The following is a 24,903-nucleotide window of genomic DNA, read 5'->3' on the forward strand; positions in this document are numbered from 1 at the left end:
CTGGGAAAGAAAACCAAGCTGGGCCTTGGGAACTTTGAAAGCCGAAAGGCAGATGGAAACCCACTTTGAAAGTTATCCCATGTTTTCATCTAGGCATAAATCTCATTTACTGTCTTCAGGGTGCCTAAGGAAAGGCTTTCAAAATGCCCGTAGGAAAGTCTCATGGAAAAGGAGACCAAACAGTAATGAGGCTGTGTGTGTTTGTGTGTGCGCGTGAGTGTGTGTATGTATGTACGTGTGTGTGTCTGTGTGTGTGTGTGTGTGTTGCTTTAGGAAGGAAGGGAGGAAGCCCTATGCTTGTTGCTTATATTTCTTTCCCAGCCTGGGTTAGACAGAGCTTTCTCAAGCGAGCTTTGTCACCCTCTGGCTTCTCTGGTTTCCCAGTGAGCTAGCCCGCCGCCTTTCAAGCCAATTGCTTGAAGTTGGATGAATACACCCACACAGGATGCCCCTTTCTCCCTGACACTTAGTGCTATTTAACAACTGCAAATGGAGAAACTATTTGTCTAATGAGATCTGTTGTCAGAGTTGATTCGCCAACACCGGGGGAAGATAATGGAAGGCTGAGACCTCCCCCTGAGCTGCAGGGCCTTCACAGACAAGGAAGGCCAACAGGAGCCAAGTGCAACCTGTAGCTACAGAATGCATTTGGTTTCAGGATGTGCTTACTTCTGGGCTCACACCGCTTTGCTTTCCTGTTCTTCTCTAGAGGACTCCAACCCCTGGTTCAGAATTCAGATTATCAGAAGTGAGCATTGTGGTTTGGGGGTTACGGTGTGGGTTAATTGAACATTGCAGAGACATAAATCCTTTATACATTCAGTTCTTCCTGAAGCATCCCAAATGACAAAAATTCATTCCAATACTTTCTTTATTCTCATCTGAGCCAGCTCGAGAAATGCTCAACACCCAGAATGGAGAAGCGCCTCTTCTTCCAATAGAGATGAACTGAGATCCTTGTAGGGTGCTGGCTAACTCAATACCTGGACAGCAAAGCTCACTCTGGGGCCAGGCTCCCCACCCTACTCATCACACTTACCTTAACTGTCAGTGTCTTTGAATCAAAAGTCCTTGAGATGGGCAGGGCAAAAGTCTACTTTGTGTATATTTGTGTGTGCATGTAAAAGGGATTGTATGGGGAAAAGGATAGATAGCTTGACGGTCCAGAGAGCCTTAGTTGGGGTCTAGCTAATTTAAGTGCTTCTGAGAGACTCATTTATTCTCTTTGGGTCTAGTGTTGCTCCTCCCCCGCCCTCAACTACCAAGAAAACTGAATCGGGCCATATTTTAGGCCTTGTTGATGTGAAAACAACTATTCATTGAGCTAAGTGATAACATCTTTTATATATGCTTCCCAAACAAATATCTGTGTATCAGTAAGCTAGCTTTTCAGCGTTTGCATTATAGAGCCCTAAGTAAGAAAGGACACACAACTCCAGATTATCTGGCCTTTCTAGATGGCAAAGGGACGTGTGTATATTTGTGTGTGTGTGTGCCCACGCATGCGCGTGTGGCACTGGTTACCTATGAAGGGATTCCTTAGTGAGGTGCCGGGTCTCCTGGAGAGGCATGAGTGACTTAAAGACTTCCACGTTTCACAGGCAGACCTGGCCCAGATCTTACCTGCGACCAATGGAAGAAGACTGTCATGAACCAGAGCTAACGGTAGGTAGTAAATAGGCATGGTGCCATCGTTCTGAACATTTGGACACTTGGTGCACTTTGAAATGTATGAATTCATCTGAGGGGCGTTCTGAGGCTGGAGGAAGTAGGCAGTACCGTTGGTCGCAAGCAGCCACAGATGTGAGCTTGCCAGCCCTTGCTCGGTTATCAGTGGTGATAGGTGAGATCTCTTTTGATCCGAGGCCTTCTTGAACCATAGTCTCCAACAGTCGTTCCCTAAACAGACTTCATTCACATTCTGAATCTGGTTTTTGTCTCACACATACTAAATTTTACAAAACAGAAAGAAACAATAGAGCTTATTAGGAAAAACTTGTCTTGAATAGTAAATTAAGCAGAATGGAAGCGGGCACATGTTTTAGCACGGTTCCCCCCTTTCTTACCAATTGAACATTTACATCTTTTTCAGGGCTGTGATTTTCCCCTAAAGTCTTAAGCTGGCGCCACACACTTGCAGCGAATGAGACTTACATCATTTGTGTCTACAGGGAGAGAAATCTTTGTAAGACTGTATCCCAAGTGCAGGGCCTTCCAGAAAGAGTTTTCGGCGCTCACCCCTATCCAGCATTAGTCATCCTGTTGGTGGCATTCTAAGAACCCACAGAACTAACTCATTTCTGAAGACTGGAAATCAGCTGTCAGTGATGGCTGGCTTTAAAGTACGCCTTGCTCGCCAAGACCTGTAAATTCGGAGGTACACCTGACTACATGCTTTGTTATTAAAAGATACGCCCCAGGTGGAGGCATCTTCGAAACCAATATATTTTCTTTATAACTGGTGTCAAATTGATGTATATATTAAAAAAGTCTTGGAAAATGATCTCAAAAAGGAAGTAACAGACCAGTGAGCCATATGTTCAGGGAAGCTATCAGGTTTCCATTGGGACCAAATTTCACTTCACCTTTTTGTCCTTATGTGCAAATAAAAACTTATCTGTAAATATGCCATTCAAACAGCCATGCAAATTTGTGAGGTCCAGGGGCTGAGAGGAAACTGTCCTAGGTCCATAAAACCCAAGCGGATGGAAGGGAAAGAATTCTGTTAGCTATTTGATATGCATAAGGCAACGGGGAATCGAACCACATTATTTCGCGCCTTCAAATGCCATGCTTCTGCAGAACTAGTGAACGAAGAAAAGGCTGATAAATAGTTAATAAATAAATTCTGATGTCGATGGAACCACCGAGCTCAGGTTTACATTAATGAAAGTAATTTTTCCCCTTGCTGTTAGATGGATTGCTATTTTAACAGATTCACGGATTTTCCCAAGTGCAGGCTAACAGGGTAGCACTGGAAAGCCCGTGATGGGCCGAGGGCAGAAGTCTCGTCCATGGTTTTCCAGAGGAGGAGAAACCAAAAGTATTTCTTCTTACGAACACAAAATACTTTATATAACCCTTTTTTAGAAATTTAAAATTTTTCAGCACTTTAGTTGATCCTAATAATTTTGCATTCATTAATTTATTGGTATACCTGGGTGTATTTTAAATGGAAAAATGACTTACAGTGAGCACTCGTGTAGCTTTCCAAATGATTAGAATCCATGAGAACTGAAATACACCATGAGTCACTGAAGCCACTTGATCTTATATTGATGTACTTTTATTATTCCAACGGAAGGGGTAAGACAATAAGATAAACGAAACCTTGCGTACGCAATAAGCCTCTGCGCAACTGTTTGCGTCAAGTTATGCCGGGGTAAAAGTTAGTGGGAAAATAAAGCTATACGGCGTGGGCTATCTTTCAGCTGCTTTACTTTCATTTGTCACCTATGGTTAGAGGAAAGTTTTATCATGTTAATTTAGGCACCTGGTTAGCAAAATAGCCCGGCGCCTTAGGAGAAACAGCCTTCTCATTCAGCTCTTTGTTTCTGGTTTCCGGCTAAGCCACTTCAGCCGTGGGGACTTCAACGTGTTTAATTCTAAAAAGAGTTGATGAAATGATAGTTCCAAGTGTTTTTCTGCTCAACCAGCAACTCTGCGGGTCAAAGGGACCGCTAGGAAACCTACGCGGGCTTCCCAGCGGGCCTCAACAGGTATGGCTGACTGCAGCCTCGACTCAGTTTATGGTGGATTTTCAGGAGCTGCTGTTCATGCCCACAATCTCACAGGCCAGAACCCTGGGCCAGCCGACCAAGGAAGGACGCAGTTCACCAGCTATGTCCAGGCCCCCGTCATCGGGTACCCCGGGTCTAGGGAGGGTGGCCGCCTTTGAAAGGCGTTTGTCCTACCTACCACGGTCCTAGGTGGTTCTCTCTGGGCTATGTGGCACAGAAACCCCTTTAGCCTAGTCTTGGGGTCAGGAGGTCAGACTTTGGAGTACAGCTAATCGGAAGGCCCTCTCTGGCTTATTAAAGCGCAGTCGTGCACAGGGCCGAGTGCTGGGCTGCAAGGGTCGCAGCCCGCAGCAGGCTTTGGGGGCTTGACCTAGCCAAAGCTCATGCGAGCCGGGCGCGGCGGCTCGCATCGCGGTTGGAAGCCTGTAGGGTGATGAAGGTTCAACTCGGGCCGGGGAACTGGAGTGGTGTGTGTGTGTGTGTGGGGGGGGGGTGTTGTGTGGTGGGGGAGAGGTTTGCCTGGGTCTGCCTTTGCTTTTTCTGGCTCTTTATTCCACCTTGGGCCTCGGGCGTCCGCTCTTCCGTAGGCAGGCCCGGCAGGCGTGCACCGCAAACGTGGGTCCCCGGCGCCCCATGCGGGCAGCGCTCCACCGGCCAACCCGGGTGAGGCTCGCCAGCGGCGGGCAGGACGCGCGGGAAAGCCGGGGAGCGGGCGGCGGCGGGCCCGCTGGAAAGGAGGGAGCGCCGCAGGCGGGAGGACGACGCGCGGAGGAGGGAGCGGGAGGAAGGAGGGAGCGCGGCAGGCAGGCGGAGGGAGGGCTGATTAGCATGCAGCAGCGCTCGCGCGCCCGGCTCCATTGTTTTAACACCTCCCCTCTCCTCCGCGCCAATCTGTCACCGTTCAGCAGGCGAACGCTGCTGCCTCAAATGCTGCTCTTCTCAAATGAGACGGATAATTAGTTGCCCCGCACGAATGCCGCACTCTTCTCACCCCTGATTGCTATCACCTTCTTGCTCCTGGCAGTTTTGACACCTCGTAATCAGCCTGCTGCTTTTCTCTTTTCTTCCCGACTTCTGCTTCCCTCCCCCCTTCCTTCCTAGTTGATTTATTTATTTATTATTATCATTTTAAATGCAATCTCGGTGCCTATTTGGACGAGTGCTCCGCGGAGTTAACCTTGCGTATACGTGTGCGCCTATATATGCATATGTAAACTAGGGTGTGTGTGTGCATGAGCAGGGGGCGGGCTGGCAGTTTTGCGGGAAAACACTGCTTCCACGCGGAGAGAATTTTCTCCTAAAGATATTTTGGGGACGGGAGGAGTTGGGGAGAGGGACGGGAGGGAAGAGTTGGGGAGACCTCAATTAATGCTTTAAAGATCTCTTAGAAATTAACAAACTGGGGAGTCTCGGAATCTGCTGTCAGAAGCGTGTTTTCCTCTCTCTCCTCTAACAAGCACTGACAGTCTAATTACTGTAGCTACAAGCAGCTGTCGAGGCAGCAGCTCAGGAGCGAAGGCGCCACGGGATGAGCGCTCACCACCGGCCGCAGCGCCCAGCCGAACCCGCCGACCCGTGCGCGGCCCGACTCGGGAGGATTGGAGAGAGAGAGGCCGGCACCCGGCAGCCCCGCCAGTCCCGCTAGCCCACGGCGGGCCTGCGAGTCAGCCGGCAGACTCCCTTATTGTTTCATATTTATAAAGTCTTTACCTTGAAGGTTAAAAGATGTGAAGAAGAAAGGAGGGGACTGGGGGGAGTGGGAAGAAAATCTTTTAAGCTTCCATCCATCCCTTTTCTACCTCCTCAAGCTCTCCCTCCCCCGGTGTTGGTAAAATAACCACGCAACCCGGGGCTGAGGGGGCGGGGTGAGCCAGGCTGGAGTGTAAGAAAGCAGATGTCCCCGCTGGCAGCAGACTCAGCCTCCGGGGAAAGCTGCACCGGGGGAGGGGGGCCATCCCGAGGACATTCACCTCCCACTTCTCAGGCTTCCCGCTCACAACTGCCTCGCCTCGGCAGGGGTGGTTTTCTTTCTTTCTTTTTTTTCAGACTCAGCATTTTGAGCACGTAGCTTTCTTACCTGGGAGCTGTTCTTACCCGGCCAGGCTTGGCAGAAGCCTAGAGGCAGCCCTGGCACCAGCACAGTAGTAAGACAGAGGGACAGACCTGGCCCGTGTCCATTCTACCTTTCGAGCTGTGGCTCCCGCCAACCTCTGTAGAGCAGGAGGGAAGCCCCCTCTCTGGCAGCCCAAAAGGGTCTCTGCCCCTAAGAAGTTGCAGCTTGGGGTACTGCTGGAATCTTAAATTCCCATCTCTTACTAAAGTGCTGAGGAAAGGATGGCCCGAAAAGCGGGTAGTGGTCCATTCCGAGTCACTTTCTGGGATGCTGAGGTTCTTTTGGTTGTCAGCAAGTCAGTGAGATGTCAACTGTGTGATAGGAGAGGAAATTTTCTCTCTTTTCTGTATATCCTGACTGGTACATACTGGGAATTTATGAGGTGTGTGTGTGTGTGTGTGTGTGTGTGTGTGTGTGTAGTGAGGGGAGGCTAGGACTGAGGGTAGGGGAAAGAGAAGGGTCTTTGGATAATTGTCTAGGCATTTCCATTCAGCCTAGTGGCAACAGAAAAGATGTACATGCCTCAGAACCCTTCACAGTGAATACCTAATAACCGCTGTGTCACCTTGGTGAGGAAGATATCAACGTGATATGCTTGGCACTTTGAGAAGTCGAGTACCACTCTCATTCTTCCACTGGGCACAGAGGCCTGCTCAAATTCCCCCACGCTAAACCTTCCAGTATGAGACATTGCTCAAGGACGTTACATTTCTGGTGAAAGCTACAAGTCAATGCTTACTTCATAAAATGGAAGCCGTGTCTCAACCATTTTTAAAATTTGGGGATAGAGTGGGGAGGGGAGAGAAGCCCAAACAGCAAGAATCACGAGGAATGAAAGGGAAGTCTCATTTTGAACAGTTTTGCGGCACTACATACTTGGTACCCTCTTGCAGACGTCTTGAGACCAGTGGCCATCAATCAGCCTGCTAACAATGAATAGCAAATTTCTCAACACGAATTTGAACACTTCTAAATCTAAATTAATAAATATGTATTCTCCTTACAGGCTTTTGCATTTGTTCTCAATAAAAGATTTTTTTTAGGATGTTTAGTTTGAAAGATCATTTTAAAATTTAAAGTGACCTATTAATGTGTAATAAATGCTATGAGACAGGAATTTTATGAACGTTCCCCAAATTTCATTTATTTATTTACTTCGGAAAAAGAGAACACTTTTATTATCACAACACATGTAAATTTTAATATTTAATTCATTTAATCATGCATCTATACACATAGTAAAAATTAAAACCATGTGCATTATTTAAAAATATAATCTAAAATGTTTAAATAATTTTTACTGGGCAACTAATGTCTGATTCAATATTTACTTAGATGATTATATTGTCTGCTATTCTCTGTAAATTATATTATGTATCTTAAAAGAAATTAGCTGTAGCATAAATAATTTAAAAATTCAAGTGAAATCCTACACACATTTGATATTACCAAATTTAATAGATCTCATGAGCCAAACAATAAGCGTAGGTATTTGAGATATAAATTATGATTATGTAACTCGAAGTCACATGCAAAATTTGAATTATTATAATAGTGTAAACATGAATATAATGAATTAGTTTTATACAAAATGATCTCTCAAAAGACAAGTAACAAGTTTAGAAAAAAATTCAAATAGGAGTGACACTGAATTTCTTTTATAAACCATCTTAAATTTAGCTTAAAAGCAAGTATTCTCCAGCATTACAAATCCAGAACATCACAGAGAGCCTGCTATGTCTGTTTTCAAATGTGCCCTAAGTCTCCCCATTAAAGTGTGAATTAAGATGCCGGAGGAAATCCTCCCTGGAAGTCATGGACGGTGGGAAAGGCTCTTGACAGAATTCACACACTTGAGGTTTAAGGCGTTCCGAGTCTGTACCAGTTAGTACCACTAAGTCAGTGTCTTGGTTAAGAAAGGGCTTCCAAAAAGGCTGCAGGAAACAAACAAAAACATCTTTTGTTACTTGTATTTAAAATCAACTTACATCGAATTTCAAATCCAAATATTTGAATGACTTTTGTATGAGCTTAAATCTGAACTTCCCTATGTAATGTGCAAGAGTCGGCACAACTGAGCCACACACTCCTGAATTCTATCTCTGCAGGTTTAAAAACACCGCAGCTTAACACCAGCCGTCATTAATATTCAGTTATCACATTGGCAATAGTTTTCAAACAATGCCAATACTTTAGGCTTTATTAAGTTCTGTATTTTCTACTTTACAATAGGGACCTTAAATTGGAATAACACATGTACAGGTACACTTTTAGTAAAGGCACTCAAAATACAAATAAACAAATCACATATAATCAGCATTCTGATTTCTTCAAAAAGTTTCTCTTAAACGACTAAACAAATTATTTGTCAGTTAAAAATTTGAAATATTAAATCATTCAACAAAATTTAACTTGAGACACATTCTCTTAATTTCCTACTTTGCTTTTGTTTAACAGTTTGGCCTTATTCTTTCTTGAAGATGAATAAAATAAAAACCTGCCAATAGTTGCCAATTAAAGAACTATGGAAAATTGTAACTAAAAAGAATTACTTCCATTGTACTTATTAGTAAATAAAAATCTTGTGAATATCTTTTTAAGAAATTTAGAAAAATAGTATATAGAAATTAGTTTAATAATAGGTACTTAATAAAAAAAAAGTTGACAAAAATGCCTTACTTTCCTGAACTGTGTAACCAGATTATTAACAACTGATTCTTTCCTGGACACAGGTAAGTCACCCTGATGTAGCTAAACTGACACAGCTAAATTAAGACAGTCACCTTATAAACTCATTTAAAGAGACTCCTTTGTGCTCCAATTACTAATATGTTTTTAATGAAACTGCTTAGTTGTTGCATGACAGTGTTTATGTCTTAACTTCACCTATTAGCTAAGTATTCACATGAACAGTACTGTTAATCGAAGTATCTGGGTTTCAAGGCATCGCTATTTAACAGTGAGCACGGCTGGCTGTACAGGGTTCAATATATAAGCTCTGCTTAGGGAGCAAGACACATTCAGGAGTGAGTGCAGACACCTCAGAATGTGGACTCAGTTTATTTCCAGGGGAAGTGATTGCTGCAACAAAAGTAGCAATATTTAAAATAAATTTTGTAAAGTTTGTGGCAAAGGAATTTTTTTGTTGACAAATTTTCCTAATGAACAAAAAGCAGTAATAATTATAAATGGAAATTAATTGAGTTGATTAGATTAAAATGTTACTGGCTGTAGTTTAAGAAAAGAGTAAAAAAATACTCTAATGCAAAACTGTTGTGGCTAGTAATGAAATTACTACTTTAAAGGTTTTGTAAATTAAGATTTATAAAACAGCAAAAATTAGCCTAAAAGTGAGCCAGTCCCTAAACTACGGAAGCCGATCTTCCACTGACAGCTTCCTTCCGAAATCTGACAGTAGCTCTTGGTTCAAATCGGGGCTGTGCTCGGAATTTAATTGGAACCCCAATTACTGACTCAGCAAAAGTAAAAAAAGAAAATCATGTAGAACAAAAATAAGCTGATATATATTTTATCTTTACAATGAAAACTGAAGTGAAAAATACGTGTTTGTTAGTAATGATTAATATCATATAAAAACAAAGTAACCAAAACTTCCTTTCTTACTATTTGTACCAAGGAGATTCATTAATACAAGAGAATGATGTTTAAAAAGACTCCTTTAAATACGTATTTTTGCGGATGAAAACTGTAACATGGCCTTTAAATCAGACCAATCTCTTCGCTTTCCTGCCAAGCTATCAATGCTCTAACCTTGCGCCCATGTCCCGTGCCAGCTCAACACCAACTCTCTTGCATTTTTAAGCTGAATACTTTTCCATCAAGTTGCAGTCACACAGCAGCTGTGTCTCTCGCTGCAGTATGGAAGTAAATGCACAATGCAGGGTGCCATCTACTGAAACATGAACGCACAGACTGACGAGGAAAAGAACAAGCAGAAGAGAGCAGAGGGAGAGTAACAAGAATCAGAACGGGTGCAGTGCACAGCTCCACAGGAACTCTACTCACAAGGAATCAAACTGTTTCATTGTTTCACTGGGCAGCAGCAATGGGAATAAGGTGCAGGACAGAACACAGAGAGTTAATCATTAAGACTTGTCATGGCCCCTAGTTTTACCTACTGCAGTCTGACTACTGCTCCGCACGTGCTGTTTGAAGGTTTATAACTGCTAAGAATACTTAAAGCCAAAGGACTTTTTTTTTAATGAAAGAAAATCAAACGTCTGAAAGTTCTAATGAGGATTCCCCCTACAAGCTTCTATTTATTTAAACATTTATGTACTTCTCATTTGCATTCAGGAATTAAACAAAACTTATTTTTCTCCCTAACAAAAAGAATCTTTCTGTGAAAGAACCTTAATCTGAGACACAGTGGTAAGACTATAGGTAGACTATTGTCTATAGGTAGACTCATGGGCTATATAAAGCCTTCGTGCTTCACAAGCAGTAAACAGACATTTGATCAGCTCGCTCACACAAGACTTTTGGAATAACTCATTCTTTGAGAAATGTATGAGGATGTCTGTTTAGTGTCAGGTTAGCCACACTAAACCCTGCAGACCTATGCTCTACCGTAACAAGCAGACCGAAAGACAGTTTATCCTGAATACTTGGTGCAATTATCTACATATGGAAAATCACACGCTATTATGTGTACGTGTCATTTTTAATATTTGGCTCACATGATCAGATCTAATAAAGCATCCACTAGAATACCGACGAAAACAAGCTGTGACTGAAGGACCAAGCATGGGAATCATGCCACACACCACGACAGAGCTTTATCATACTCATAGTTAAAATCCATGTCCTTCATTACAGAACTTACATATTTTACTGAAAGCCTCAACTCTGGATAGTCATTAATTTAAAATGGATGTCTGATAACTTAAAAGAGATCCATATCTGTGCATGTATGACAAAATGTGTGTTCACACATAATAAAATATTTGTTAATGCAAAACAGTTACCTGCTGTGGTCCTCGGACAGCTTTTCCTGGTGAATCCAGTGAGGGAAAAGGTGCATCAGGCGGGTCCTGAAGTGGGAATGTATTTACATAGAACACATTATGGTCTCCAGCTGGCAAACACGGAGCTCTAAGATTTGAGGGTTTTGTTTTGTCAGTTGTTTTAAGGTTTTGTATAGCTGAAGTCATGAGGTCAATTCCCCGAATTTCAAATAAAGTTTCTTCTGTTTTACCAAAGTTTCCTGGGTTGTCTCTGCCTTCCATATTAAATGTATCCTGGCACACAGCCTCAGATGTGTCAGGAATAAGGATGTTCGGTGTCTCTGGAGTGCTATGTAAGAAAGCAGAGTCACTGTCCATGGGTGGAAACTTGACATTGAACTTAGAAAGTGATTCCAAAGAGGTGTCCTCCTCATCTCGGCCCAGTCCTCTTGGTGTAACAGATGCGATACACGGTGTACCTCTGTTTATACCATCTTTAGCCTGGGGCTTAAATAGCGCTTCTTGTTTATCTGTTTTATCAGTACACTGTATGGGCACAGAGCACTGTGTGTCTGCAGGAAAAGGATACAGAAGGGAAATAGTCACACTCAAATCATTGAAAAAAAAATAGCTGAAACAGTGTTAGGCAGAGGACTATTGTTTTTCTATTGGTTTAAATACTAACTGAAGACAACTGGTATTTTTATGTTGGCTCCCATCTTCCATGAGGATAACAGCGGTCCCCTGCAGGTGAATTGAGCACAGCATACAGGCTGCAACTCAATTGCTTTGTCTTCTCCTAGGTCTTCTGCTATAAGCTCTGTATCTTGTTCTCAGTTACACTGCTTTACACTTACAACAATGCTGTAGCATATATATTTACTTTGTAACAGAGCTACAACTGTAAGCTTACACACATACACACAATTAGGGCATTTATTATTTACTACATGAATTAGTTAATTCATTTCCCCTAATATCAGTGTGTTATTAAGTATAACTCTAATCAGTTTAATCACTGTCTATAGTCGGTGGTGTCAGTAAGGGTCAGGAAAGAAGAAGACAGTGGAGGCAAAAGAGGCTGACATTCTAGGATACACTTTAAGGAATTACATGGGAACATGGCTGGGTGTGGTGTCGCACACCTTTGGTCCCAGCACTTAAAAGGCAGAGGCAGGTGTTTCTTTGTGAATTCCAGGCTAGCCTGATCTACATAGCAAGTTCAAGGACAGCCAGGGTTGTATAGTAAGACACTGTCTCAAAAAAGTAAAAATATATGTATATGTCATTTTCTCATATTTAAAAAGGCCTCTTTAACTAACAAGCAAATGTGGGGTGGGCACCAGTGCTGTGTTAGCTCGTTCATCTAGAAGTTATTTCTCCAACAAGATCTCTAGGTTATAGTCAGATGCTGGCAAGGAGAACTTCTGAGGAACCAGTCAGAGTGACAGGGATCACAGAAAATTAAATGAGAAAGACAAGAAGTCAGCAAATGCTGGCAGTATGGGAGGAGGCAAGCAAAACAAAAATGGAGACTTAGGAATTCAGAAACGGCACAATAGTGAACTGAAAAGATGGCTCAGATAAGAGTGCACATCCTCCCAGAGTACTGAAGTTCAGACTCACAGCCACTTATAACTCCAGTTCTAGGGAACCCTACATCTCTGGCCTTGACAGGCACCCACATTCATGCAGACACCCACATACACATGATTAAAATTAAATCTTAAAAAAATAAACCAAAGGCCACAGTGTAATAAACAGCCAGCAAGAGCTGTTTTCACAGACAGTATCAAAGTAAACCAAACACACACAACAATTAACAAAGCATAGTCCATGTTTATGATCCTGAGATACTAGAAAAACAAAATCAGGTTCCATCACGCCACTGCAAAAAGCAACTGTGCTTTGAGGTGTACTTGGTTGTTTGTTTTTGTCTTTGACACAGGGTCTCGTGAAGCTCAGGTCAGTCTGCAATTTCTGTGGTGTGGGAGGTCCTTCTGTCTATGTGTTGCTTTCATTGGTAAATGAATAAAGGAACTGCTTTGGGCCTATAGTATAGGGGAACAGAGCTAGGTGGGGAAAACTAAATGGAATTCTGGGAGGAGGAAGGCAGAGACAGAGAGATGCCATGGATGCATGGCTAGAGGTAGACGTGCCAAATCTTTGCCGGTAAGCCATTGCCATGTGGCGATATACAGATTAATTAATAGTAATGGGTTAAATTAATATAAGAGTTAGCCAATAAGAAGCTAGAGCTAATGGGCCAAACAGTGATTTACTAAACATAGTTTTTGTGTGATTATTTCAGGACTGGGCGGCTGGGACAAGTGACCCTTTGCAACATTTCTGAATTAGTGAGGTTAGCACTGGATTCCTGACCATTCCAACACTACTACCCAAGGGCTGGAATTACAAGTGTGCAGTACTATGCGTGCAGCAATGCATTTTATTCAACGAACAAATTGTCATTAGTGAAGCCATCCATTCACGAATGAAGACTTACCAAGGAGGCAGGCATAAGAGTATAGGGCACACAAAGCACCTTCCACAGTCTATGTTAGTAGGTGCTCAACAAATGCCAATTTCTTTATATTCTTTTGATCTTTGGGGTTTTATGACACTTATCTGTTGCCATAGTACATTCTAACACAAAAAGCCTTCTGTTTGGCTATGGTGTGCAGTACAATGCCTCCACCTTTAGTTCATTCTGCATATACACCTACACATCTCCCCCTTTCTCTCCCTCAGACTACCTCATTATGATACCCAGGTTAACCCCAAACTCTCAGCCCCCCAGTCCCAGCCTTGCTAGCGTGGTGGCTACAGGCATTACTATGCGTAGCTCTTCACCTAACTCTTACTTGTCCTTCGCACCTTGACGTAGACACTGATTCTCTGAATGGCTCTCCCATGATGCTTAGGTGCTCTGAGGCCTGAACACTCATATTTGCAAGTAGTTTTCTCTTCCCCCATTAAAGCCAGTTTCTATGACATCTGAAACCACGTTCTGTTCCCTATTTACCCAGGTGTCTCACCTACTGCCTGGCACACATGATACTTATTCTTTTCCTCATATAAGCCACATTTACCAGCCGTTCTGGCTGTGACTAGGAACAGTGTAGTAAGTAACTGAGACCAAACTCAATTGCTTTGCTGAATTTCTTTGACCTTTGAGGTTGACAAAGTCCATTCACTCTCAAGTAGTCACTTTTCTTGGTAGTAGATTTGAGGGTGGCAGGAAATGCTAAGAAACAGGAAAAAAATTCAGCAATACCTGAGAAGGAATAACTTCTCAACTGATTTTCAGGAGAACAAGGTAAATGCTTTAGAATAGCAGCTGCTGCTAATGGCAACGGCTATTAACATTGATAGCACTTCCATGTGCCATGCACTGACTGTGGTATGTACATTAATTTACTTAATACTCAAAGTAACGCCAACTCAGGCACTATTATTATCTCTAATTTACATGTGAAGGGATGGATACGGGGAGGTTAATTCCATGGCTACTTCCAAGATTGTGCAGCTAGCAAGTGCTGAATCTGGCACTAGAACCCAGGTAGTCAACTCAGGAGTGTCCTCAAAACCATTACGTTAAATTGAACATGATGGTTTCTACAGAGAGGATCAAGCTGACAAAACTGTGCTTGGAGTGACTTTCTTACCAGCTGACCTAACCCCCTTCAAAGAAGACAGGGACACATCAATCAGCTGTAATAAGGAAGCAGACATTTTCTTTTGAATAGATAGTTGGTATATGAGCTTTGTCACATTAAATTAATTAGAGTTGATCTGTACACGTGGTAAGAGTAGAAACTAAGAGGCCTATGCCTATCAGAAGTCTGAGCTTAGATAAAGATCAAAGTTCATGAAAATACCTGTCACCCCAGTACCACACTGAGGCACGCGCCAGTGAGCATTCATGTAGCCTTCACAATTAGTTTCAATAACACTTACTTTTGCATGGAAAACAAGTAAAATGAAAAATTTTAATTTTCAAATTCATATATAAGCTGGTCAGACTACTTCTGCAAATTATCATGAATACTGACAGAAGAGCTAATGATTGTCTATACCCCAATCCTATATTCTTCTTGTCCAATGGAAAATGAAATGGGACCCTGCATTTAGACTAGCAACTCTTAAACATACAGCTCTATCTTGATCCTTTCTCAAGGTTACTACCCTGAGAATGACCAGAAGAGACATGGCAATAACACATGTACTGGAAATCTTGCACGGTGTGTCTGTCCTTATTCCTTCCCCTAATATATAGTAAGAGACAGTATAAAGCTATACTGTCAGGGCATAATACTTAACATTTTGTGTTTTGTTTGAACCAAGCAAAGCCTTATTCAATTGAATACAGATCTCACATATTTCAAGGGTAACGATTTACTTACTATTTGTGACACAGTTAACGTAAAGCATAAGAATAATGTTAAGCAGCTTTCGTGAGGAAGAAATTGAAGTTAAACACTCAGTGTTCAGGTTGACAGATACATACTAAGAGTTAGACTTATGCAATTTAAAAATGGTCAAAGTATTAAATAATTGATAATGGGTTATGTTCTCTGCATAACAAAGACTATATCACTATTACAATGTTTTGATAAGATGTTGATGCTCAAAGAGCGTGCTTATGAAGTCTAGATGCAGCTAGCCTATTCCAAGTGAGACTGCTGATTTCTAGGATCTTCAGTTTGTGGAAAAGAACAATTTTTCCATGAACGTTACAAACATGAAGATGGAGAAATTAAGAGTACTTTTTGAAAAGATAGGAAGATTGGCAAGCAGGGACACACAAAGTATGTCTATATACAAAGGTTGTTTTCCTGCCCCACACCATTTACTGGAAATAAATACAGGTAGTGGCAAAAAGAGAACTTCCGCTATCAGTGATTTTAAACGTTATGACGTGAGAGCCACAGAAAAAAACAGGACCTTCAATGAAGGACATGCTAGTCAGCACTGTTGCGACATCTCTCAGAGTGAAGACTGTAAATCCTACTACTAGGGAACTGCCTGGAGGATATTCTAAATCACAAGGGCAAATAGGAAACCATCATTCTCAACGATCACTTTACTTTCTGTTTACTGGTGTGTCCAGATGCTAGACTTAATTTCTGCTATTTTGTTATTAATATTTAACTGTGAAGCAACTACAAAAATTCCAGTCTGGAGCTTAAAAACACACACACACACACACACACACACACAAAACTAACCCAAAAAACCAACACACACACGCACACACAGATGTTCCTAGGTGGCATTTTATACTCAGTTTTTATTTTGTGCTGCCAAGAGAAGTGGGTCTCAGGAAATGTGCACTCCACATTTTCATTCTTTTACTAGATCATCAGAAACTCTAAGTACGGTTTGATGACATTTCAGGCAGAACTTGGTTATAAACAAGGAAAATGTTATAATTTTAGTCAGCTCAGATATAGTAGTGTTGCTTTAGGGTCACTTACTGACATGTGAGTTAATGTTTAACATGACCCCCAAATTTAAAAAAATATAGAGATGTATCCTATATTTTGAAGATGGTACTTCTCATTAAGCTGATTGGTAACTAGGCTATTCACTTAAGTCTATACAGTACCATATGCAATAAAAAAACAGTGAAAAAGCAAAAATCTACAACGTACAGCATAGAATTTAATAGCATATATCTGTTCAACCATAAGGGGCAAGAGGCAGAGTATTAGCCTTTCATAAGCATTTGAAATTATTTTTACACTAAAAATTAAATTATTTCAACCAGTACAATTAAAATTACTATAAGATAAATTAAATCTTACCAGTTGCAATATCTGGTATATTAAGTTTGCTTAAGTGGTCTTTCTGTGCTTTTGCTAGCAAGCATATCCTATGAAATTCTTCCTTAAGGTCCCAGAAAGTCTTCTCTATATTATCCCTAAAAACAAATCAATATTTTAAAATGTAAGGTTATAAATTAAAATGATATTTTATTGTAATTAAATATATACAGCATAGTTTTTATGGGTCACAGAATTATAGAAAGCTTAAATGTTAAAACTAAAATTTAAATTTGTAGAAGATATGCTGAAAACAATTCTAATATTTAAAAAGCTAGGCACAAAACAAATGATAAAAGGTCTGGTTCATTTGCCCTGCATGTTGGTGTATCTACCCCTTCATATGTCACACGGATGTTCTCCATAAGCATCATGAATAGAGTATTAATTACTCTTCACTCTGGCTCACATCAGGATTCATCATCACACCCAACAATACGGCCACGATACAGGCTGAAATAGGACTGCCAGAGAAGTCAGCTTTCAGATCTAGTTCTGCTGTGACCATATGATGCGGTTAGTCAGTTCCACATGCAGGTCCACTTCACGGGTTAATAACTATTTTTTCTTTTACAATTGCTAAAAATTTTAAAATCATACAAAATATTGCATATTTAATTTGTTTAAGTCTTGAGTTGGCAAAGGCTCTAGAAGCACCTGCGATGATGTGAAGGGAGGCTGAGATCCGCTGAGGGCTCTTTTCCAGAAGAAACTTGTCTTCTCCCCTTAGGAGGAAAAGAAATGATCACTTTACATGCTTCCAAACTCAAACGGGAAAACACAATACAGCATTCACCTAACTAAAACCAATCACATTAATGTGTGTGTGCTCTCTCACACACAGTACAAGAGGTTTTGTGTATCCATAAAAACAAAATAGGTTCTTTTTTCTTTAAATGAGATCAAGGGAAATGAAAACTAATATATATATATATATATATATATATATATATATATATATATACACACACACAAAGAATTTTCAGTCATTTCTTTGATTATTGTCTCTATTAATGGTAATTAAAGAAAATTTTCATATTCAGTTAATCAAATTGCTACTCTAATCACCAAGCACTTCAATGCCCAGGAATTTAAGGGGCAAAATATTTCTGACACTTTGTCCTTTGGTATTTATTAATAATGGCTTATATATGTAAATCAATGCCCTTGTCTTTTGTTATAGTTTTTTAAAATAAGAAATGAAACTGTAACACAAGAAGTAACCAAACTACAGCTCCTGCTTTATCTAATAAGCATCTAAAAGGCTTATAAAGATAATGCATTATGTATTTGAGCTGTTTGGATACAAGTCCTTGCCTTTCACTCCCACCTTGTGGCCTACACTGGTATTACACAACTTCTGACACTGAAAATTGATAACCACAGAACATATTGTAGTCATGTATTCTATGGCTCAGAGTTAAAAATACACAAAACCTCCTATCTGGTAAGCTCTCTGTGCTTTCTGAAGCCATAAGCCAATAAATTCTGAAATCTAAAGAAGTCCTAATATTATATACTCATAAATTATAATTTAGCACAAACTATAATTCTTAAATTCAAATTCAAACCATTTTTACATTTATTTATTTTGTGTGTGCATGCAGGAACAACTGGCAGGGGTCTGTTCTCTCTCTGCCATCTGGGTCCTAGGAAATGAATTCAGGTCTGCATGTTCAGCAGCAAGTGCGTGTACTCACTGGGCCATCTTGCCAGCCCGATCTTGAGTAACTTTTGGTTTTATTCAATTAATGTCACCGCTAGTTATTAGCAAAATAACAATTAATTTTTATTATTTTTAATGAAGTGTAGGTGTGTGCACATCTGTGTGCATAAGTGCAGGTGCTCATGGAAATCAGAGGCTCAGATCCCTGGAGAGGAGCAAGGGCTCTAACTGTTGGGCCACGAAGTCCCCTTATGACAAAACTAGCACCATATTATCCAGTGTACAGTAACAAAGTCAAAGGAGATGCACATTATAACAAAAATGCTTATTAAATTATAATTTAATATTAGATTATAAAAAGAGATTATAATTAATGAAACAAATGCCTTTTAAAAACTGCCACTAGAAATCTGCAGTAACTACTTTATTAGGAACTAGAAAGAGCAAAAACAATGTTTAACCTGAAATTGAAGATAAATTACAGTAAGTGGTTAATGATAATATCCTACTTTCCAAACGCTGATTTTTATATAACTAAGAGAGACCATTTCTGAGGTCAGAAGGGTATTAAAAACCAGCTGGGACTGACTGGGGAGGGGTGAAACAATAGATAATAGAAGAATGATACATTTTTGTTTGGCTTAGAAAATATTGGTGCCAACCTTCTGTGATGTCTAAATTTGATAACCTGAAAAAAATCATTGGGTTACTAGCAGGGGCAAAGGAGGGGTTACTCAGGTAACCCAGGAATGTCTATTAAATATCTAAAAATGAAATCTTTTAGTTTCGGATAAAAAAATACAGCTTTTTTTTTAATATATATAGTTTTGTTCTTCCTACTAATAAAGAAAAGGCATTGCTATACAGAGCAGTACACTGCAATTTCTGCCGTTCACTCTACATCTCTTACTATGCAGCAAGTGCACAGTTTTCTCTTGGAAACAGGCCTGGAACTCACTGTGCAGTCTGTGAGCTCATCCATCCTGTGTTAGCCTCCAGAGTGCCGGGGTTACGGTTGTGTGCCGCCACCTCCAGCCCTCCTCTGAAAGGAAGTTAACACTAGACAAGTATAACTTGTATTTTTCCTTTGATTCTCAAATATTACTAAGTGAATTTTACACTGTAGGAAGCTGACATTATCATAACTTCAAGTAAGAAAGCAAGAGAAATCTGAACATTTTAAGAGATTTTTATGTGTCAAGCCATTCAACAAATGACTTTATTCTGAGGCATAAGTACACAAGAGCACGAGCTCTTCCCAGTTCTATGTAACTAGTAGAGCGCATGGTGGAGGGCGGTTTACACGTCTTAGCCACGCTCCCGTCTGAAAGCTGAGGATGTGAAGTGGTCCTGAAATGTCCTTGTGTGTGGACTGGGACAATCTTAGTGTCAACCTTAGCTTTTCATAGCCAGATAACAGAGTCAGAGTATCTGGTAATCCTAAAAGAGGAAAAAGAAAGCTGCAGCTGCTAGTCCATTAGTCCAAAATCTAGTTTATTCTTCTTCATATGCAGATAATGGAAAATTGGGCTAGACATGTCGCTCAATGACAGAGCAATGCTTAGCATGCCCAAGACCTGAGGTGTGTCCCTAGCACTGTAAAAACAAAAACACAAAAAGGTAACTGTGTTGCCTTTCAGAAAGGACTAGATATCAGCCCGTTTCAAGAAAGAAATGTAAACTGAGCCAGGCCTATAACTGTAGCACTTGGGAAGCTGGGGCAGGAGAATCTCAATTCAAGGCTAACCTAGACCATCTACATAGAGACCGCAGAGTAACATGACCAGGCACTGCTAAGTATGTCACTGAGAGCTTATCAAGATCCTCCTGTCTCAGCTTCCCAAGTGCTAGGATTATAGGCATGGCTCAGTTTACATTTTGAGACAAGTCTTATCTTTGTTATAGCTGGTATAGAAAGTGGAAGTATTTGTATATTTTCTTATATTTAAGTAACCTAAACCTTTATTTTATTTTATTATTATTTTTACTAATTTATTGTTGGGAATTGAGCCCATGACTTCAAAACATCTAGGCAAGTACTTTACCACCAGTGAGCTATACCTCCAGCCCTAGGAAACTAGTTTAAATAAAGGGGGTAAGTTCGCAGTGACATACATAGCAGAGCCTGTCATGTTATGACAGTTTGCATGAAGTGTTCCTTCTAAACTTTAGATGGGATCCTTGCTTGCAAAAATGTTTACTTTAAGGTGCTTGAGCAACTCAGTTGAGTCAGTACCAATTCATATAATTCCTGAATTATGTTCAAGAAGATTGTTCTTTTAAAACAAAAAGAGAACTACACTTTCTTTTTGGTGTTTTTTTTTTTTTTTTTTTTTTTTTGAGACAGGGTTTCTCTATGTAGTAGTGACTGTCCTCGACCTCCCGCTGTAGACAGACTGGCCTTGAAATCACAGAGGTCTGCCTGCCTCTGCGTCCTGAATGCTGGATCAAGGCGTGATTTTAAGAAAATGGCCAACTAGAACTGGCTGTGTGGATCAGGCTGATCTTCAATTCCCAGGGCCCCTTCTGACTAAGCATCCTGAACACAGGGAGTACAGGTTCACGCAGGAGAGCTACTTTTACTCTGAGCAATGTAAATCAAGAAACCCACCAAGGGGGGAGAAAAGGTCGATAAAGGGTGATAAACTGTGAAGCTACAAATGTGAGTTGGGAAACAGGAAACATGAGTTGTGGAAAAAGAAGCAGAAAGCAAGGGATTCACGTTCATGTAGATTTTTTTTAGAATTTAAAGAATTAAATATTAAAAGACCAACTGAGGCTGGATATTTCCATATGAGCTTCAGATATAGTGAAACAAAATTCTTGGCAATATCAAGTATCAGGTTTAACTGAACTAAGGAGAAAGCAAAAACAAGAGAAGACCCAGAAAATAGGACCAGAAAAAAAGTACAGGAATGAGATAAGTATAAAAATAGGGAATTGTAATTGATCTGAACAGATTTATGTACATGTAAAATCTATGAGGAGCAAACTACTAGGACCTTAGTCTGCTGCACACAAGACAGTGTGTGAGGCAAACCCACTGCCAGCGTGGGCACAACTCCAGGGCAAAACGGGATTCATCCCAGGGTTTTGAAGGAAATAGCGAGTTTTATAAACAATATATAAAAAATTAAACACCCTAATTACTTCCAAGTTCTTTACAGGATTCTGGTTTAATATAAATCCACCAAAAATATCTATCAATTCAATGCTACAATAAAAAATACTTTTAAAAAGTTAAAAATACTTCATCTGTACATAACCATTATGACTTCAAATCTACTAACATCACCTTGAAGAGTAATATTTTTCTATTACCCTGTCTTTTAAGCCCTTTTCTTTTCATTACATTCTACATAAAACTTTCTGAATTTACTTTGTTAAAAAGTATTTTATTATTTTATATGAATGGGTCTTGCCTGTATGTGTGTCTGTGTACTGTATGCGTGCCTGGTACCTTTGGAGGCCAGGAGAGAACACTGGATCTCCTGAAACTAGAATTACAAGTGAGTTGTGACCTGCCATGTGGTTGTTGGAGGATCAAACCCAGTTCCTCTGGAAGGGCAGCCAGTGCTCTCAAGTGCACAGTCCCTTAATTTACATTCTTAAGGAGTATAAATATTTATTTCTGGGGGTGAATTCTCATGCAAAATAGAAACCACATATTTTAAGTAGCCATTTTAAATATGATTTTTCATACCCCTCTCCCAAATGCTCCCTTTAAACTAAACTGATCTAGGAAAACTCTTTACTTGTAATTTAATGTACACAGTATTCTGATGATTGATCTTTATTGTCAACTTGATTAGATTTAGAATCACCATGGAAACACAATTCTGAGTATGTCGATGAGTGTGTTTCCAGAAAAGTTAAGGAAAGACTTGACTTAAATGTGCCTCCCACCTCACGGGCTGAGATCAGAGATGATCATAATAGGAGAAGAACAAAGTGCCTGCATTCATGGCCCCTTGCTTCCTGAGTGCGTACGCAGCTGACTGACGCCAGGCATGCATGTGGTGCACATACGTACGTGCAGGCAAAACACGCACACACATAATAAAAAACCGATACCACGAGTTTTAAAGACCTGACTCTATTATTTTGTGAATTCAGTTTTAAAAAATGTGAAATGATCTCATTATGTAGCTGTAGAATAAAAAAACTCGGTTGATGTTTTATTCTATTGCCAATGGAAACTGTAGATTAGATGTTAATATTTTCCATATTTTTATATTTCTTTTTTTATTTGGACAATTAAAAACTTTGACATAATAATAAAAGATGCCAACTCTTTCGGTAGCAATAGTATTCATTTTTGTATCTTACATTTAATAAAACCATACTCAAAATACAAAATAAAAAACCTTTAAAAAATTTAAAAAGAATATGGAAATATGACTAATGGCAAAGAAAATAATCTTTCAGTGTGAGTCTGCTGTCATAACATAGCAAGTCTGCCTAGCAAGCAGGAGAGTTCAGAGTGTAATATTAGGTGCAAATGACAACTTGGGTGATCCGCCCTCTCCACCTCTAAATTTTAGCAATGTCACTGAAGGGATTATAAGGGCCATTAAAAAAAAAAAGTCAAAATACCACATTAGGAAAAGTGCTGGAGATCCTGTGGTTAAACAAAGCTAACTGGCTTTTTGATTCACATAGAGTCTTTCTCTCTCTCTAAAACATTCATCACATTAATTTACACATGCGTGTGTGATGACCGAGACTTGTGCGTGCCAACCGGGCAATCTTCTTTCACCAAGTGGATCCCCAGGATCAAACTCGGGTCAGAGACTTGGTGGAAGTACCACTGAGCGACCCTGCTGACCCACTGCATACATTCTTAAATCCAGGACTGCGTATACTAAGCAAGTATTCTACCCTGAGCTAAACACGCCTTGTCTCCACAAAACTTCTACTAGATTACAGTAAAAAGGCAAAAATCCACATTTGCTATGTACATAGATAAGTAACTTGTAGAAGAATGTGAGTAAAATATATTGTCCCACACTAGCTAGGAATTGGGTGTAATGAAGTTTTTTGTTTCTTGTTTTTTTAGGAGGGACTCACAGGTCACAGTCCTCTGAAGGAACGGGCAACAGGAACTGAATCCAGCAGCCAGGTTAGAGAGGAGAAAGAGAGGGGGCATGCGAACACACACCTTTTTGGTACCCAAGGCCATGCCTAACCTGTTCCGGCCTCTCAAAGGCCACTGGCTGAATGAGGTTCCACAGCAGTAACTGGAAACAATTTGTAAGTATAACTTACTATATAAAAATTATCCAATAAATGTGAAAAGGAACTATGAGAAATCATTGTGATCTTCATGCATTCTTTTGTTTGTTTTGTTTTTCAAGAGAGGGTTTCTCTGTATAACAGCCCCAACTGTCCTGGAACTAGCTCCTGTAGACCAGGTTGGCCTCAAACTCACAGAGATCTGCCTGCCTCTGCTTCTCGAGGGCTGGGACTAAAGGCAAGCGCCACCACCACCTGGCATCTTCATGTACTCTTAAAGTTGATGAAATGCTAGAATATTCTTAGTATTTCTCTAAGAGGAAACTGCAATCTGTCTTAACCAGTGAGTCTCAACAAAAAATTCAGGACCCCTTGAATATCCTTTCAAGATATCTGCAATTGGAGAGACACGTCTGTCACAGGCTTGTGTGTCCTTGTACATGTCAAGAATTCAAGGCTCTGACTATTCTTTATCTGGGCATTTTTCAGGACTATGTTTACAGACAGTCAACTTGAAAGACCAGAAGTTCCCCAAAGATTCAGCTGAATTGGTGCTTGTTTTAAAGTGCAGGACTCCCGAAGCTAAATGTTCCTTTCCACTGATATAACCACAAGCATCCATGCAGGCTCTCCTATGTAAACCTCCTGCCCAGGTAAGAACAAGGCAAATGCATTCTTGCTGTTTGTTACTTTACAGCTAATAAAGACACCTTTCTCTACCATGGTCTATGATTTCTTTTGGCAGCTGCAAAATGGTTAATGATTAAACTCACATGATGCCATCCATTAGCTAAACTATTTTCACAATAGCATTAAGATGGTGTGTGCAGTGTTTACCGAACAGGCATCTACACTGACGGCACTGAAGCAACTATGAGAGAATCTGCTGACGTTCTCTTCAAGTGCAAAGGTTGTCTTGGGGGAAAAACTTGTGTAATGTTTGAGTTGCAAGCTGAACTAGTCACTTTTTTTTTAATAGAATGCTATTTTCACTTCAAAGAATGAATGACATGCAGGCTATGGTTATTCAGACATTTTCTCAAAAGCAAATGAAGCTAGCCTGTCACTTTAAGGAAAACAAGTGACAAGACTTGTTGCCAATAATAAAATTTGAGCTTTCAAGTGAGAATTAAAATTTGGAAAAGTTGTACCTGTTATAGTAAGTTTGACAGCTGCCCAATAGCTAAAGGTTTCTGTGGTGTGCTTGACGATTATATTAAATTTTATTTTTAAGTATCTAATAAGTCAACACTTAGAAGATCTATAATCTATACAGTTCAGTAAATCAATATTCCCCAATGGCTAGCTCATTATAAAACCATATGAGTAAAAAGCAGGCAAAATGTAAGACAGA

At 40.3% G+C, this 24,903-nt stretch overlaps 1 protein-coding gene across 3 annotated transcripts in view; it reads right to left on the minus strand.

Annotated features, from left to right (window-relative positions):
- Positions 1-6,982: 6,982 nt before the first annotated feature.
- Positions 6,983-24,903, minus strand: part of Tank (TRAF family member associated NFKB activator) — a 78,169-nt gene continuing 60,248 nt past the window's right edge. For 2 of the 3 annotated variants that reach the window (XM_057755801.1, XM_057755802.1), the window contains exons 5-8: positions 17,306-17,373; positions 16,631-16,746; positions 10,842-11,392; positions 6,983-7,787 (exon numbers count right to left, since the gene is read on the minus strand). In XM_057755801.1, coding sequence (XP_057611784.1) covers positions 7,611-7,787; positions 10,842-11,392; positions 16,631-16,746; positions 17,306-17,373 — 912 coding nt within the window. In that variant the 3' untranslated portion in view covers positions 6,983-7,610. Of the gene's footprint in view, positions 7,788-9,624; positions 9,787-10,841; positions 11,393-16,630; positions 16,747-17,305; positions 17,374-24,903 lie in introns of all 3 variants that reach the window. The other variant, XR_009056015.1, reaches the window with a different exon arrangement.

This window comes from Chionomys nivalis, chromosome 22 (assembly GCF_950005125.1).
Source record: "Chionomys nivalis chromosome 22, mChiNiv1.1, whole genome shotgun sequence".
NCBI classification, from domain to species: Eukaryota; Metazoa; Chordata; class Mammalia; order Rodentia; family Cricetidae; genus Chionomys; species Chionomys nivalis.